The sequence below is a fragment of the Panthera leo genome, chromosome F2 (assembly GCF_018350215.1).
Source record: "Panthera leo isolate Ple1 chromosome F2, P.leo_Ple1_pat1.1, whole genome shotgun sequence".
NCBI lineage: Eukaryota > Metazoa > Chordata > Mammalia > Carnivora > Felidae > Panthera > Panthera leo.
This window is the reverse complement of record NC_056695.1, coordinates 56,978,949-56,995,599: the sequence shown is the minus strand read 5'-3', so window position 1 is coordinate 56,995,599 and position 16,651 is coordinate 56,978,949. Positions and strand designations below refer to the sequence as shown.

The 16,651-nt window shown below is 36.0% G+C and overlaps 1 protein-coding gene across 3 annotated transcripts in view; it reads left to right on the top strand.

The window, feature by feature from the left end:
* Positions 1–16,651, top strand: part of CSMD3 (CUB and Sushi multiple domains 3) — a 1,240,952-nt gene that overhangs the window by 977,651 nt on the left and 246,650 nt on the right. For all 3 annotated transcript variants that reach the window (XM_042923788.1, XM_042923787.1, XM_042923786.1), the window contains one exon: positions 15,538–15,654. In XM_042923788.1, coding sequence (XP_042779722.1) covers positions 15,538–15,654 — 117 coding nt within the window. The remainder of the gene's footprint in view (positions 1–15,537; positions 15,655–16,651) is intronic.

Here is a 16,651-nt window from a genome sequence, read left to right as displayed (position 1 = left end):
AGTGTATTTCATGTTGGTTTAATAGTCAAATCTACAAACAAAACAAAGGCAAGGGTAGACCTGTGTTCAAATCCTCTTACTATATCTATGACCTCAGATGAGCTAAGCCTTGATTTTTAAATCTCTAAAACTGGATGATAGTTATTAACTCAATAGATTATGTGAAGATTCAATTAACCATAGCACATACAGAGGGCCTAGTGAATTTCCCAGCAAACATTGGCATATTAATACGTGTGATATTCAAAATGTTCTGAAAGAAGCACAGCACTAGAAAACATACATTGCACTTTGCATTGTATGTTATGTTTTAGTGGAACTGGTATATTTCTATCATTTTAACATTAATTAAATCTAATTTATTAATGTTAATATATGGATACACATTTACCCACTCCTAAAAACAGCACAAATGTTTAGTATTTTTAAATTTCTTAAGAGAGAATAATCTTCACTATCAGTTTAGTTGGATATGACTAGACTTTTGCCTACAATGCCAAGATACTATGGGAATCAAAGTTATTGCATGCATACCTTATACTATTACCCAAAATTAAAGATATATTCATGTTAAAATATGACCACATCTGATGATTTCTAGTATGGGGGGAAGCCCATGTTTTAGAATTAGATGTAATTAACTCTAAACAATGTTTTAAAACGAAGAGAAGACCTAAAATCAGCTATGTGACCTTGTATAATTTATTTTATGTGTCTAAGCATGAGCTAATATTGTATAGTTTGTAAGGTTGTTCGGAGAATTATATTAAATAACTCATTTGGAACATTTGGTTCTGGGGTTCCTGCTAGCTCAGTCAGTAGAGCATGTGACTCTTAATCTTGGGGTCATGAGTTCAAGCCCCACGCTGGGCTTAGAGGTTACCTAATAAAATAAAATAAAATAAAAAAATAAATAAATAAATAAATATAACATTGGTTCTGAAGTAATTACTATATCACAGTAAGGAGAGCTTAGTATATTTTAGTTTCTTGATCAGGTTCACACATATCTGTTTGTTTTCCCTCACAGTAATTATACAGAAATCCAAAATACACAGAACTGGCTGACTTTCAGATTTAATAATTTAATACTTTGAAAGTCAAAATTAGTGGGTAAAGCATCTGCAAAAGAGCCAGAAGTTTTTTTGTTCATAAGGATAAATTTTTTAATTAAGATATATTTTGTATTTTTTATCAAAGTAAAATATACATGGGATAACTGAGAAAATAATTTAAAATAGCTTAGCATTTAAAGTAATTTATTTTTTTAAGTTTATGTATTTTGAGAGGGGGAGGGCAGGGGTAAGGGGGGAGAGAGGGAATCCCAAGCAAACTCTCCACTCTCAGTGTAGAGCCCAATGCGGAGCTTGAACTCATGAACCATGAGATCATGACCTGAGCCAAAATCAAGAGTCGGATACTTAAATGACTGAGCCAACCAGGCGTCCCAATTTAAAGTCATTTAAAGCACTGGTCACCTGCCTCACCCCCCCCACCTCTATTCTGCTATTACTCAGCTGAGCCTTCTAATAATTTCTAGTTCTAATTGCTCTGATGGCCCTCTCCATGACTCTGCATAACATATGAAGCTCTGTTTCTTGATTTGCCAACTCTAGACAATTTCCGTTGATTTCCAGGTATAAAAGATAAAGAGTTATGTCAAATCCACAGCCCCTCTCTTCAATATTCCAGAAATATGTTATGTTTGTTTATTCTAGTAATTGTCTTTGTCATGCATTAATTTTTTTATGCCTCTATTGTTAATATCATTAATGTTTAAGAATTAGATTGCCAGGCTCTGCTGCTTTTCATGCTGCATATTACCCACCCCTCAGTAAAATGTTGACTAATATCTCTGAGAACATGGGCAGGAAATTTTGACTGATAGGCTTCACTTTTGAGTATATAAGTAGGATGTTGGCTATTAGACCATGATCCCTAAGTGCCAAAATAACGAAAGCTTTTCATTTTTTACATAAAAGTAAACACCAGCATGACCTTTAATGCAATATTTAAATGCAATATTTTGCTTTTTCTTATAATGTTTCACTCTGAAAGACCATAAGCTCCCAAAGTCTCAGGCTACATGTTTAGCATGAAACATATTAATTTATACATGCAGTCTCTTAGTAAATATGTTTATCCTGAACTGAACCGTAAGAATTTACAGTTTGTCTATTTTAGAGGATAGGATTTTTTTTTATCATGGTTTAAGATTGTGTACATTTTAAATTTGAAGGAAATATTTTCAAGAGCTTATGTTGGACCCTGGGAGATTGTATTTGTCAGAAGTAGATCCAAAATGATAGCATCCTGTGGTAAGTCCTGCTCAGTGATGAGAAACCCTGCAGTTTATCTCATGAAAATGTCACAGGTATTAAATGATAGCAAAACAGAATATCCGTGCCTGCAATTCACTTTGTGATCAAAAAAAAAAAAGTGTTTGGAAAATAATTTCTTACCTTCTTATTTTTCATACTTTGAAAAGTATGTTGAAACTCTGAGTTACTTTAGAAAACTAAAGTGAGTTACTTTAGAAAACTTTAGACACTGGATTAAAGTGGAAATCTTATTGCTCTTATCCATAAAATGACCCAATATTAGCTAAAGGAAATGAAACACAAATAGTGACAGATTCCATCTTTTTCTCTTAATATTCACTACTTGATTTATTTCACCTAATGGCATTGCAGTTGTTTATATAAACACACCTCTACCCTAATCTAGGGCAACTACAGGCTATCTCTTAGGTCTTAGCCTCCCCCCTGGCTAGTTTCTCTCTTTCCCTTGTTTCCTGATACAATCTCTTATGAACACAACAAAGTAATCTTTCAAACATATGTCAGATTATATCAAAATCCACCAGTGACTTTCTAAATCTGAGTAAATTCCAAAGATCTTACAATATGAGGTTCTACTTAATCTACCTATATATACTCTGACCTCTTTACTATTCTTGCTCCCTACTACACTCTTTGGGCCACAAGGGCCTCCTTGATGTTTCTTGAAAGCACTGTTCACACTTCCACCTCAGGGCTTTTGCACTTACTTGTCCTTTGTGTCTGAATACTTTTTTTCCCAGCTTTCTGGCTGAAGCTCTCAGACTTCCTTTAGGCTTCTGACCACTTGTTTTCTTAGTAGAAAAAACATTCCAATTTACCCTCTTCTTGCTCCCTAAAGCTTCCAGGATGGAATCAAGTATATCTAAAGTTGAAATATTCCTGGTATGTGCAAAGTCCCAGTTATTTTAGGGCCTTAGAACTCTGAAAGGTAGATCATTAAATTTAGAAGTACTAAGCACAGCACTAATACAATATTGTTTTTTTTTAACTGAGATAAAATTGACATATAACATTAAATTTGCTTTAGATATACAACAAAATGATTTGATATTTATATATATTGTGAAATGATCGCAACAATAAGTATAGTTGACATCCATCACCATACAGTTACAATTTTTTCTTATGATAAATAATTTCAAGATGTACTCTCTTAGCAACTTTCAGATATGCAAGATAGTACTATTAATGATATCATCATGCTGCACATTACATACCCATGGCTTATTTATTTCATGATTGGACCAATGCAGTATTCTTGATCTTTTCCATTGCTATAGCATACAGGGGAACATGCATTTGACAGTTAATTACAATAATAAGACCCTAAGAATAAACATATTTGTACTGTTAAAGAATCAGTAGCTTTCCACTTATTCTAAAGAAAAGATGGTATCATGCATTCCTCTTTTTCAAACATTCAAAAGTATGAATTATATGCCTGGTCCTGCGCTAACTATGAATTCAATATGGTTCTTGCCCTTAGAGAGTTTATAATCAGATGATATACAGACAGATACGGTCCATTGCTGGAAATAAAATCAGTGCTACAAGCACAGCATGGAGGTGCCTCTGAACCAATTACAAAGAGAGATCAGGAAAGTCTTCCTTGAGGCGCCTGGTTGCTCAGTTGGTTAAGCTTTGGACTTCAGCTCAGGTCATGATCTCGCAGTTCATGGGTGGGTTTGAGCCCCGCGTCAGGCTCTGTTACTGATTGCTCAGAGCCTGGAGTCTGCTTCGGATTCTGTGTCTCCCTCTTTTTCTGCCCTCCCCCACTCACGCTCTGTCTCTCAAAAAATGAATAAATGTTAATTTTTTTTAAAAGAAAGTCTTCCTTATAAAAATGACACATAAAGTGAATCTTAAAAATATAAGTAAGAAGGAACCAGGTGAGGTACAGGCATGAGGAGATGGTGCATTTCACACCCAGGGTTGAGCATTCATAAATATATACAGGCAAGAGTAAACGAAGGAGAGTAGGTAGAATTTCCAGCAGCTCAACATGGCAAGCCTAGAGAGAGGACTCATAGAGATCATAGTTTATCTGTACTGAGAATGGTTTAAAGTTTTGTACATATATTATTTAGAGCCTAACACAACTCCATGGATTGAGGACTACTAATATTCTCATTTACAGATGAGGAAACCAAGACACAAAGAGAGGTTCAGTCACTTGCTCTAAGTCACGGTTGCCCAGCAGTCATGTTTTGGATTCTAGGCTCAATCACTGCCCTATAGGTAGGCTGATTAATTCTACAAATGACCTTGCATTCATCTTTTTTATATCTGCAGTTTTAGCAAATTGCAGTCGATTAAATGTTTCATGAATGGATATGCGGCATGAAAAATAAGTGGTGAAATTTGGGGCTCTCCACTTATTTCTGAAATCTTCCTCCATGCTAAGTATGAGAATTAATAAAAAGTAAATTCCTACCAATAACTAATAAAAGTGTTCATCTGACATGCATTTTTGCATTGCATTTGAAATACAACCTTACACAGAATGCAAATAAATACCTTAATAGATATAGTCAGTGTTAGTTCTTTTGAATATCGGCACCATTATTTTCAATACCTTTGTTTCTCTCCTGCTAATGTAAGTCCTAGATTCTGGGGGGAAAAAGAGAATTAAGTAACTCAATCATTGGTAACTGTAAGTCTTTTCAAAGTACATACACACAAGTACATTAAGATTAGACATCCAGTAGTCATAGGGCACCATTCTTTGTTCAACATCCAATTATATGTGGAATGATAAAAGCTTTTAAAAGGGGAGCCCTCTTACCCTATCAACGGAAGAAAAGCTTCAAAAGAAACAAACTAAAAAATAAAAAGTTCATTTTGCAATTCCAGCTCTCCAATTTTACAGTTATCTCTCATTAATAAGCTCATCTGACCTACTTTTAATTAAATCATATTGCTTTAGTGTATGAAGTAGAAAACTCAACTTTTATTCCAGATATCCTGCTTAAATGGCATGGCTTGTCTTGGGCTAATTTCTTATCACAAATGTCCTTGAGGTTTATAGAATTTTTTTTGAGGTTTGAAACAAGTCTAGAGCCCCATTCCATTATAAATGCATATAGGTATCATCTAGTCTAATATACTGAGCCATTTAGCATTTGATGCCATTTAAAATATGTGATATAATTAAGGCATGTAGATGCAAGATTCATAAAACAAAGGCCTAGTGATAAATTATTTCTGAGTATCATCAAATATCTGCCTTTCATTAGCTACACATAGGAATTTTGTTCACAGACATAATATACAGATTATGTTTCGTAACCATGCTAAAAAGAAGTGTAATGCATTTCTTTTCTTTTCCTTTCTTTCCTTTTTTTTTTTTTTTTTTTTAGTAAACTCTAGGCCCAGTGAGGGACTTGAACTCATGACCCCAAGATCAAGTGTCACATATTCTACCACCTGAGTCATGCACCCCAAAAGTATTTTCTATTTTAAAAACTTAAAGTAGTATTGAGAAAAACCAAGGCATGCTTGGTTTTTATATGATGGGAAGGGGGGGGGGAGTATTACTTAAAATGAAGTGGGAAGGAAAGCTAATGTTATTGAGCACCTGCTATTTCCAGGCACTCTTACTTACATTATCACTCCAGTTGGCCTCCTGCATGCTAGTCTAGAGAATCATTAACATTGTTATAAACAAATCCCTGCTGCTATGAATTCGGGATCATACTATGTAGAGTCCCCTGTGTAAGAAGCAGTTTGATTGCAAATCAGTGCCTATAATTCAGAGCATATTTACTTGTGGCCACTGACTTGGAGCTCATATTTTAAACCATCTTTATTATCTCTGCTTTTGGGATCTCAGTCACTATGCCATATCTTCAGAGGGGTAGTCTCGTGGCTTCTCACTGTACAAAGAAGCCCCTATTCTCCACTACCATGCAGGCTTTGAGTTAGACTTCAAACTTGCCTCCCTAATGTGTCACCAGTTTTTACAGAAAAGCAAAAAAGAAAAAAAAACTTACATATACAGAAAATCTATCAACCCAGAAATTCTCTCCTTGCAGATCAAGAAAATAAAGTATACAGCAGTAACTATTAATAGTCATGTTGAGAATCAAACTGTATTAAGGAATGGTATTAAGGTAATAAGAAAACAGATCTAAAAATAGTCAAAATGTTCTTCTATTGGAGAAAAAAAACCTAGTAAAAATTTCAACCCACAAAACCTAGAGAGAAAAAAATCAGATTTATTAGTGAATAAGGATATTTGGAATATAATGAACATTGCCGGCAGTCTATGAAAGATACTAGAAAGACCAGACAGAATCTCATACAAATTTATAAAGAAAGAACAAATAACACTTCTTTTATCTTCTTGAGACACACACTGAGGTACCTTGTCTCCATATACCTTGTGAGTATACCTTGGAAGAACCCTGAGTTAATTTCTGAAGAATTGTTTACTTCAGTCAGAAGGCCAGCAGTCCTGCACTATAAAATCAAAAGTTGGGGCCTATTATGTTTTAAAAGAGATGCCCTAAAGGAGGCTGCTGCTTTCCTCCCCTTTATTAAACACGGAAAATTTCATTTTACACTTACACTTCAGCAGTGAGCCATTCACTCCAAGATATACACATAAAAGAAGATAATACAGAGTTTGCTGTGCAATAGGGAATTTTGTTCCTAATCCCAAATGCCAGATTCAGTTAGACTGAAATACTTGGGAGTGTTAGTGAGTAAATCTGGACCATACTGAGGCAATGGTTCTAAGTATCTTCAAACCTAAGCCAAACTGAAGACTGGATATTTCTCCCCTAGTTCCAAATCTGAGTTTTAGGACCTTTCTGATTCAGGGAAGAGTTCATCTGTCATGTTAGGAAGAGATACAAGAGAGCAAAAAGGCAAGGGTCCTCCAGTGCAACTAATGTTTTCCAGAACTTCATAGGCCAAAGCAACAATCTCTGAGCCAAGTACCGTTAAAGAAAAGAGAAAACAAAAAATTACGAAAGTCATCAGATGGATTTGGGAGGAATCTAATTAGAATTGGGTTTCTTTTTTGTGTAATGGTGAATGCTATCCTAGAATTATCTTTTTTAGGTGTAAAAATATAATAAAGCACATAGGTGTAAGCAATAAACTGATTATATTAAAACGCAGTTATCCAAGTACTTAAAATCTATAATTGAAAAAACAAATTTTGATGTAATAATATATTGCTTCCTAATTGTTCCCTTAAATTGGAAGTTCTGAAAAGCTTAATAACTACTATAGGGATAAGCAGAAATAATATTTTGAGGTATCCACAACAATTATGTAATATAAAAACATCTGTAATTTCTATTGGTGACAAAGTCGCAGTTACTTCTAATACTACTGTGGTTTTCTGCCTACGTTTGAAATGGAATGAAATGGTATAATTCACTAAAAATAAAAAAATCCATTAGGGTTGAAAAATATATACATTTTTTTCCCTGTCCAAATTCATGAAACAAGAAAAAGAACCCGTGAGTTGTAAGAAAAAGGAGAAGACAGGCCAATTTCACCTCCTTTTCACTATTAACATTGGCTCTTGCTTCTCCCTGGCCTTCTAAAGCATAAAGAGTCCAAAGAGTAGAGGACTATGTCCACACCGATTGTTAACAGCTGGGCACAGTGACAGCCCCCCAACCCCCGCCACTCCTTGAGAAAACAGCTAAATTACAGTTGTAGGTTCCTCTTCCTTTGGGTTGGAGTACCCTGGTCTTCATCCCTAGGGAAATGAAGAGGAGAGGAAAATAAAAACCACTGGCTCTTCCTAGAGGGAAACAATGCCCTGGGTAGAATCGCTTAAATGGCATTCCTCTCTCTCAAGGGAAGAGTTTGGCAGAAACACCAGGTAAGTTTCCTCCTGTCCTTTCTCTAAACTCTGTATTTCTTTCTGGGATTGATGAGATTAGTTCATCTTCCTAAGGCCTTTATGAAACCCTCAACATATTACCTCCAGAAGATTCTGTGGGGCCAGAGAGTTGTTTCATTCATTTTGTCTAAGCCTCACCATATACCAGATCTGGTTCCACTTTGAAATGTCCTCTCTTCCAAGGCTACTCAGTCAGTAAATAGTGAAGCTGGAATTCAAAACTAGATCTTGCAGACTCCAAAAATTTGGGTTTTTATATTGCACTTGCTATGCTACCCTAAGCAAGTGGTTTGAAAAATATGAGTTTTACATTCTGTGCATTTAGTCACCAGCAAGATAGTAATATACTGTATATTTTATTTTTCCTAATATTTATGACATATATTTCTTACAAGTCCATTAAATAAACAGACACTCTGCTAAGCTCCAGAATTATAAGTAGTGCATAAAAAGACATGGAAATTTTGACTTAATACATTTGGAGTTAAGTGATAGAGACAGACCCTAATCAAAAGGCCATACAAATAAGTGGCTTTATATAAATATAAAACAAGTTATAATAAGTGCCTTGAAAGTAATGGAATGCTATATGATGGGATCCTCTGAACTAATTTGGAAGACAGAGAAGACTTTCCTGAGAAATCAATGTGTAGCGATCCAGTAGGAGTAAGAAATTGTCACAGAGGATTTTTTTTCCCTACACTCATTTTGTGCTAATATACTAGCTGTCTTAAAGTATGTTTTAAACAACAAAAGATTGCCATCACTTAAAATCAATGACTTAGAAATAAGAAACTAAGCAGTGAAAAGGAATTTTAGTTTTTAAACAGCACCAATAATTCAACCAAAATTATTTTAAGAACTTGTCTTTCCATATCCAGTTTCCTAGCAATTGCTAGGGACTTGGGAGCATAGGGAATAGCAAGTGACTGCTAATGAGTACAGGAACTCCTTTGAGGATGACACATATTCTGAAATTAGGTAGAGGTGTGGTCCACAACTTTGTGAATATGCTAAACAACCACAACAATAACACTCAATTGTATACATCATACGTCAATCTTGAAAATGAGGTTGAAAATGAGTGACATAGGTATCACAGATGAACTACTAACATCCATTCTATGAGAATTTATATATGGTAGCATGGCAGACCCATCCAAGGAATGAATATAGCTCTTCGGAGGTCTTTGTCCTAGGATGACTCTTCTTCTTCTAAGAACATACACTCTGATGGAGAACACAGCTCACAGAGCACTGGTGCATGAAGGGAATACCTTTCCAGGCAGCACAATCAAATGAGTGAGTCCAGGCAATCGGTGAGGTGACAGATGTAGAAGGACATCTCCTACTAAGTTTACTTAGTGAGGGATTAAAGTGGTTTACAAGCCACCGATTACAGCATTGAGATGGAGTTTTGTTTTTGTTGGTTTGTTTGTTTGTTTTTAGTGTTAAGCAGGGGTGTGGAATTATAACAAAGGATTAGTTCACAAGTAGTAAAGACTGATTTTTGCTTTTTTTTTCTTTTGGGCGAATAGATGAGGCAATAGGAAACTCATAACAATATTATCTTTAGTTTTCCAGATAAATGAATGTGAATATATCAGAACTAATGCAAAAGAAAATGAAAATCAAAATAAATAAGTTAGTTAAGGTAATCGTTTATAATTTAAAGAAATAGTTACTACCATTATGACAAAATGGCCTTATTAGAGGAACATCATCTAACAGATAAACAAAATGAAATGCTTATTTATTTAGGAGACATGATGCAAAGCATGAAATCAATGGCTGAATAATAAGCTATTTTTTACTAAGAACAGGTTTCAAACAAAGCAAGAGTAGTTTTAATCTTGAAGTCAATACTGGGAATATTAGCTGCCTGCATTACAAACTCAATTCCAAAGTTTAAGGCTTATGAAAGGACTTAGCATAAAAAAAAAAAAAAAAAAAAAAGACTCGGTGGCAGATACAGCTTTCAAACCCTTTTTCTCCCAGGATTTTTGATTTGTGACATTCAATCAGGCTACATCAGGGCATAAGTAATTTCCCAGAAGTAGACCAGCACTTTCCTAAAAGTACAGCAGTTCTCTCCAACTGAAGGAGGCACAGGCCGCATCTAGTAAATTATTGATTTAATATAGTATTTTGCTCTTTTTGTGACCCACAAGAATTAATCACTTTTAAAAGTACCCAACATTCCTCTGAGAAAAATTTATATATTCTATAATAATTTTCACGATAAGGTATATTTGATAATAAATTATACATTACACAACCAAAAAGACAGGTTTGAAATTGCAAGTAGCTTACGGCTGTGTTGAGCGTACTATGCAGTCTCTGAAATATGTTGGACGTTCGAGTAGGACCTCTTCCATAAAAATGGTTTGAGATCCTTCTGTTTCACTTACTGGGAAGTTACTCTTTCTTCTCCTTCTTCTTCTTCTTCTTCTTCTCCTTCTCCAGCCCTCCTCCTGCCTCCTGCACACATGATCGAATCTTAGTGGGGAAGTCCTTTTCACTAGGTGACTAGAAACCTTAAAATCCAGTTACAGATGCATCCCCTGATGTCCCTGGAAATACCACGTCTGTTTACTGCCTCATCCTTTCTTCTTGCAAGAGTAAAACAAGCACATACAGTATAGTTGCAGTCTGGGCACATTGTACCGATACAAATGAATCCATATAAATTCAGGCAAAGAGGATTTAAAAAAAAACAAACATTAAAAAAAAGAGAGAGAGAGAACAAGAAAAATCATGAAATTAAACAGTGTGAGTGATTTCACTCACTCAGTGAAGGTATGTTCCAGACTAATTAAATGTTAGCATGGATTTGCTACTGTAAAATGGTAGACATGAGTCTGCTGTTCCCTCAGTGGAACTCAATCCTATCATTGAGCATATTTTCAATGCTTAAAGATACACATCTTTTACATAATATTGCCTCTAAATGTAAAGCAACAGTGATTCCTGGCAATCGGAGACTTCAATCACAGAAATAGGCTAATATGGGTTTATTGAGAGGGTATGTCTCAATTCTGTCTTGGATTTAAGTGAATTTCTGGAAAAATTTCTACAAAATGAAATGTTCATGTACGTGCTGTCTATGGAACACCGTTTATAGTAGCCTGCTTGGTATGATAAGCATAGTACATTTCAACCTCCCACAAACATTTATGGAGAACCCACTGTTTATCAGAACTGTTCCAGGAAGAGAAGAGAAATACGATAAGACGTGTCTGTCAGAAACATCGTTAGCAGCGGTGAGAACTTGCAAGGATCGGTAGAGCTAGTTGTCTCTTCCAAGAGCCCATGTGGAAACTGTTGGGAGCTTGGGTTGTGGCAGTTTCAGTGGCAGAGAGGAGAAAGAGAGACTGATAAGCTACGTAAAGGTACAAGCAACAAATCAATGGTGTATTGGACCCCAAGAGTCAGGGAGAGAGTGTCAAGGGTAATGGTATGTTATAATAGGCTAAGTTTGACATTTTAAGTCTTTAAAGTACTTTGGCTCTCCGTGCATACATTGAAACATGGTTCTTTGGTTCTACAAAATTCTAATCAATTATAGACAATAATATAAATGTGAGAATTATTGCCAAAATGCTAGCACATTTTGGAATCATCAGTCTGGCATTTTGCAAAGGGTGTTCTAAGGAACATTGGTCCCATAAGATGTTACCCTGAAACAGTCTCCACGATCAAATAAGTTTGTAAGAATGAATATGACAGTCCCTAGACCTTACTAAAGTATCAGTGAAGTCATAAAGAACTTTTTCTTTTATCCACGTATGTTCCAAACTTAATTATAGAAACTTTTCTTTTCATAATTCATGTGTTCTACAACAATGCTATTAAATATAGATTTAAGCAGTTGTCATATGTATCAAATAAGTTATAATCAGGAACTGGTACAGGTGAGTTCTTACATTAAATGCATTACAAGGGATATGGGCTTTCAGAGAAACACAGCCAGTGTGACAAATGGCCCACTGGTATAAGTAAAATGGCAAAAATAAGCATAGGATTCAAAGTCTTGGCTGGCTCCTAACTTCTACTGATTGATTGTTAACAGAGCCAAAAAGATAAAGGCTGCCCTTTCCTATACCCACCAGTATGATGAAATTAAAACAGGAAGAGAGGATGTAAAAAGTTTCTAGGAACCAATATTAGGAAAATTAGCAAAGTTGTTCTGGCTTAGTCATTATTCCATTTAGATTTTTGTAAACATAGAACAGATTACAATAAATCTCTATCTCAAAGCACAGTTAATTTTCCCTTATTTATATTATTTGCATACTACACGGAATACTTTCAGTCACTACAGTATTCAACATAAGTGATTATAAACTAGGACATGCTGTAAGCACTGACCAGAAGAAACCCCAGATTATTGATACTAGGACAAATAACAGAATCTAATACAGTATTAGTTACCCTAAGAACAGGTGATTATACTGCAACCTCATATATATTCATCAATGATTAAAAAACTTCACATTTTTTATATTTATAAATGATACTTTTTGAAATAGCTGTCCTAAATGTCCATTATGCAAAATAAACTATAAAAAACAAATTGAGGTTGTCAGATGCATATTCATGTAGAATAGCAGAATGTTCATGACTAAGTCACAAAGCTGAACTTGAACGAAAAGCTCTCATTTCTATTCATATTTTCCAAATATGAAAATAAGAGCTATTGTCACATACATTCAAAGTGTTGTAACTTTGGAGCACCTTAAAATCAGAAGGAAAGTTAACATAAATCGTAGTACTCATTCTTGAATGATTTTCTCATCAGTAATATCAGCTGAATAAAGTTATCTGTGCTGAACGAAGAATACACCTGACCACTCTCGTCTCAAACAATGATGAGTGACGAGAGCAATGCATCTTCGGTTATCATCACCACTGTCAATTTGTTGTTGTTCTGGGGAGTTCTAATTTTAGTATGCTTAATCCTAACTGTATATTACCATTTTACAGAACATTAAAAGGCAGGACATTCATTAGCCACCCAACACAATACAAGATACTGTTTGTGTTGTATGTATGTGTTTTAAGTATATTGATATATTTTAAACTCTGGCCAGGAATCCATCAAATGTGTTTACTTTTTCAAGCTATCATGACTCTTCTCCAGTCACCTAAAACAACACTGCACCCAGCTGTCTTTAAAAGGAAAATCAGGGGGCACCCGGGTGGCTCAGTCAGTTAAGCCTCTGACTCTGGATTTTGGCTCAGGTCAGGATCGCAGGGTGTGTGAAATCCAGCCCTGTTTGGGATGCTCTATCTCCCTCTCTCTCTGCCCCTCCCAGGCTCATGCTTTTTCTCTACAAACGAACAAACACTGAAAAGGAAAATTAGGCAATAACTCCAATAAATTCCCAGCATGTAACCTAAACCTATGTATTTCTAGTCCATCTGTTTTCCTCAGGTCACAGGGGAATGTCACTGATGGTTTCAAAAGTGAAATGGCTCCACTTTGGTTTTTTATCTTACCTTTTCCTAGACTCTAGTTCTGCTCCTGATTTTCCCTTTGCAATGACTCCTTCCTCCCCGTTAAATAAAACAGTAATAAAACTCGCTCAGCTTTGCATCTTCCCCTGACTACTCCCCACATTCTCCTTTTGTTTATGATTAAGGCTCTGATTACATCTATTTCTTTACATACTTACTCTTCATCCAGCTACTATCTAGCTACCACCCCTCTACTCTACTTCAAGGGTTAGCAAACTTTTTTCTGTAAAGCCCCAGATGGTATTTTGGGATTTGTTGGCTACATATGTCTCTGTCGCGTACTCAAACTCAAAACTTTGTTTTGTGACTCTAAGAATGTAAAACCCTCTCCTGACCGCCTGGCTTTGGTTTGCTGGCTGTAGTTTGCAAAAAGCTGCTCTAGTTGAACCTGCTGTATTAACAATGCCAAAATCCCATTGCTTGAGGGGAGTCCTCTCTGCACAAGTTCAAAGCCAATTAAGGGATAGGCTGAAGGAAATCAGACTGTTAGCTTTAATATTGATAAAAGCAGAGGGGCCAAAACAACAGGCATCCTGTGCAGCTACAGGTGTCCTGCAACAACCATGGCCACGCTCTCAGCAGACTTGCCCTGTAATACTGACTCTGCAGAGGAGGAGACCAGCCAATATGTTCTTTAAGCAGAATGGCCCCCAGCCCGGAGTAAGGTTGAAGTTCCCCTCCTGGGCTGATCAGTCTGGAAAGCTCATTGTACCTTGGGAGTAAGGGTGGAAACAGCCAGCCAGCGGTTAAACAGAATCCCTCCTCAAGCAATCATGGGCCAGGAGAAGAAGCCCCTGCTCTGTGATACTCCACGTCGCCAAATCCACTGACTCATTTTTCTTTTATTACCACCTGGCAACACTTAACCCTGTTGAACACTTTGCTTTAATTGGAGCTCTTCGCCAGTGGCTTCCATGGGACTACATTCACTGTAGCCACCCTCTATGCCATCCTACACCTTGGCATTCTCCAGACCTCCTCTTTGCCCATCTTGTCTCATTCTGTATAATTTTCTGGGTGACATCATTTTCTTAGAGAATATCAGCTATCATCTTTATGTTTTCAATACTTAAATCTCCATCATTAGCCTGGGTCTGTCTCATAACTCAGAACTATAAAGCCTAAGGTATCCCCCCTATCTTGTGAACACCAGAACCATCATCTACAAATTTGCCCGAAACATTGGTTTCACCCTCACCTCTTTTAGGAACATAGCACATTTGGGGCTGAGGTAGCAAAAAAAAAAAAAAAAAAATCTGCCTCTGTGCACCATCAGCAACTCTAACGATTCAAATGTAAATCATATAAACAGATAAAGGTTGGTGAGAGAGTCTTTTACTTAGATGAGTGGGTGAATGTGTTTGTACAGCCGTCCCTGTCCCGTGTATAAAAATACTTAATTTGGTGGCAGCATAATCAAGGTTGATTTTGAGTAGAATGTCAAAGCCTGGCAGTGAGTACAACAATTTCCCACCTGCATATGTAATTTCTCATCATTATATAAGAGAAAATTTCCTTTGCGCTTTTATCATAAATGAAAGCAGGGCCGCCATTATTACCTCTAGAGATAGCACCATTATGTCACGTTTATATTACTGTGTTTGAGAAGAGTAAATCTGAATAGCTACAGTAGTCACATATGTCCACAATTTGTTTTTAAGATATTTGACAGTGGTGGATCTTATTAAAAGATGGAAATAAACCAAATACCTTAAAATTCAATAACCATCATGTTTATATCAAGAAAACATTCACAGTGTGATTTTTGTAAAGCTTTTCTAAAAATGTTTTGTCATTTCTGTCTCCTAGCACCCTGTGGAAGTCGTTCAACGGGTTCAGAAGGCACCGTCCTATCACCAAACTATCCCAAAAATTACAGTGTGGGGCATAATTGTGTTTATTCGATAGCAGTTCCCAAGGAGTTTGGTAAGTAATAGTCATCTCATCACGTAGTATTTCATTCCAGACATCCTTTGTTTTTCAATATGTGCTATTCAAAAATGTTAGTTTTTTATGAACATTTTCACTATTCATAAAGTACTTTACTCGGCAATTCTTTTTAGATAGTAGCTTTGTAATAATAAAATTTTGAGGTCATTTTACTCAATCTGAATTTACAGTCAAGTACACAGGTGAACAACAATATAAAAATGAAAACAGGATTGTTTTTAATTTTTAAAAATAAGTACATCCAGTAACCTTGCAAGTGCCTTCATGTCAGAATGATATAAAATGGGAAATTACCAGAGCATAAAGCAAAGTGTGCTCTGCAAAATATGCATACAGTCAAATACAGAACTATTATAATAATGGCAAAGTATGTACAAAACCAATCATATTGTTGTATACTTTTTAAACACATTTGCAGAAAGAAACGATTTTGGTTTCAAGCACCTAGTTTCTGGGACAGCAATGAATATAGAAAGACAGCAAAGGACATTTCAGCTCATCTTGTCAACCTGACAATCTGTTCTGCATTGGCACTGAGAAGACAATGTGTCCTTTGCTGCCTTCACATCTCCCTGATCACAAGTCTTAGAAGTCACTTACCTGGCTTCTAAAGGTTTTGTGTCTGAGATCCAGCTGGATCTCACCCAGGTTAAGCTCTGTTTATGGATGGGTAGGCAAAGGAAATTTAGTGAGCAGTAAAGTATGGGAGAGAGGCTGAAAGTTCAGACTTCTACAATTTAGATTTACAGCATTGTGTTACATGGTAAAGGATTTGCCGTAGCTGTTGTGAATGTCTGGGTCTGAATGACAAAGTATTTTAGCAGAAGGACATGGATTTTATCATATCAAGATTTTTGGATCACATCTTGACTTAACGTTTCTGCTGATATATAAAATAAGCTGATGCTTCCAGTCCAATTTCTTATAACCTGATATCACCCATATATCCTCCTTCTCTCTCTTTCGAAACAAG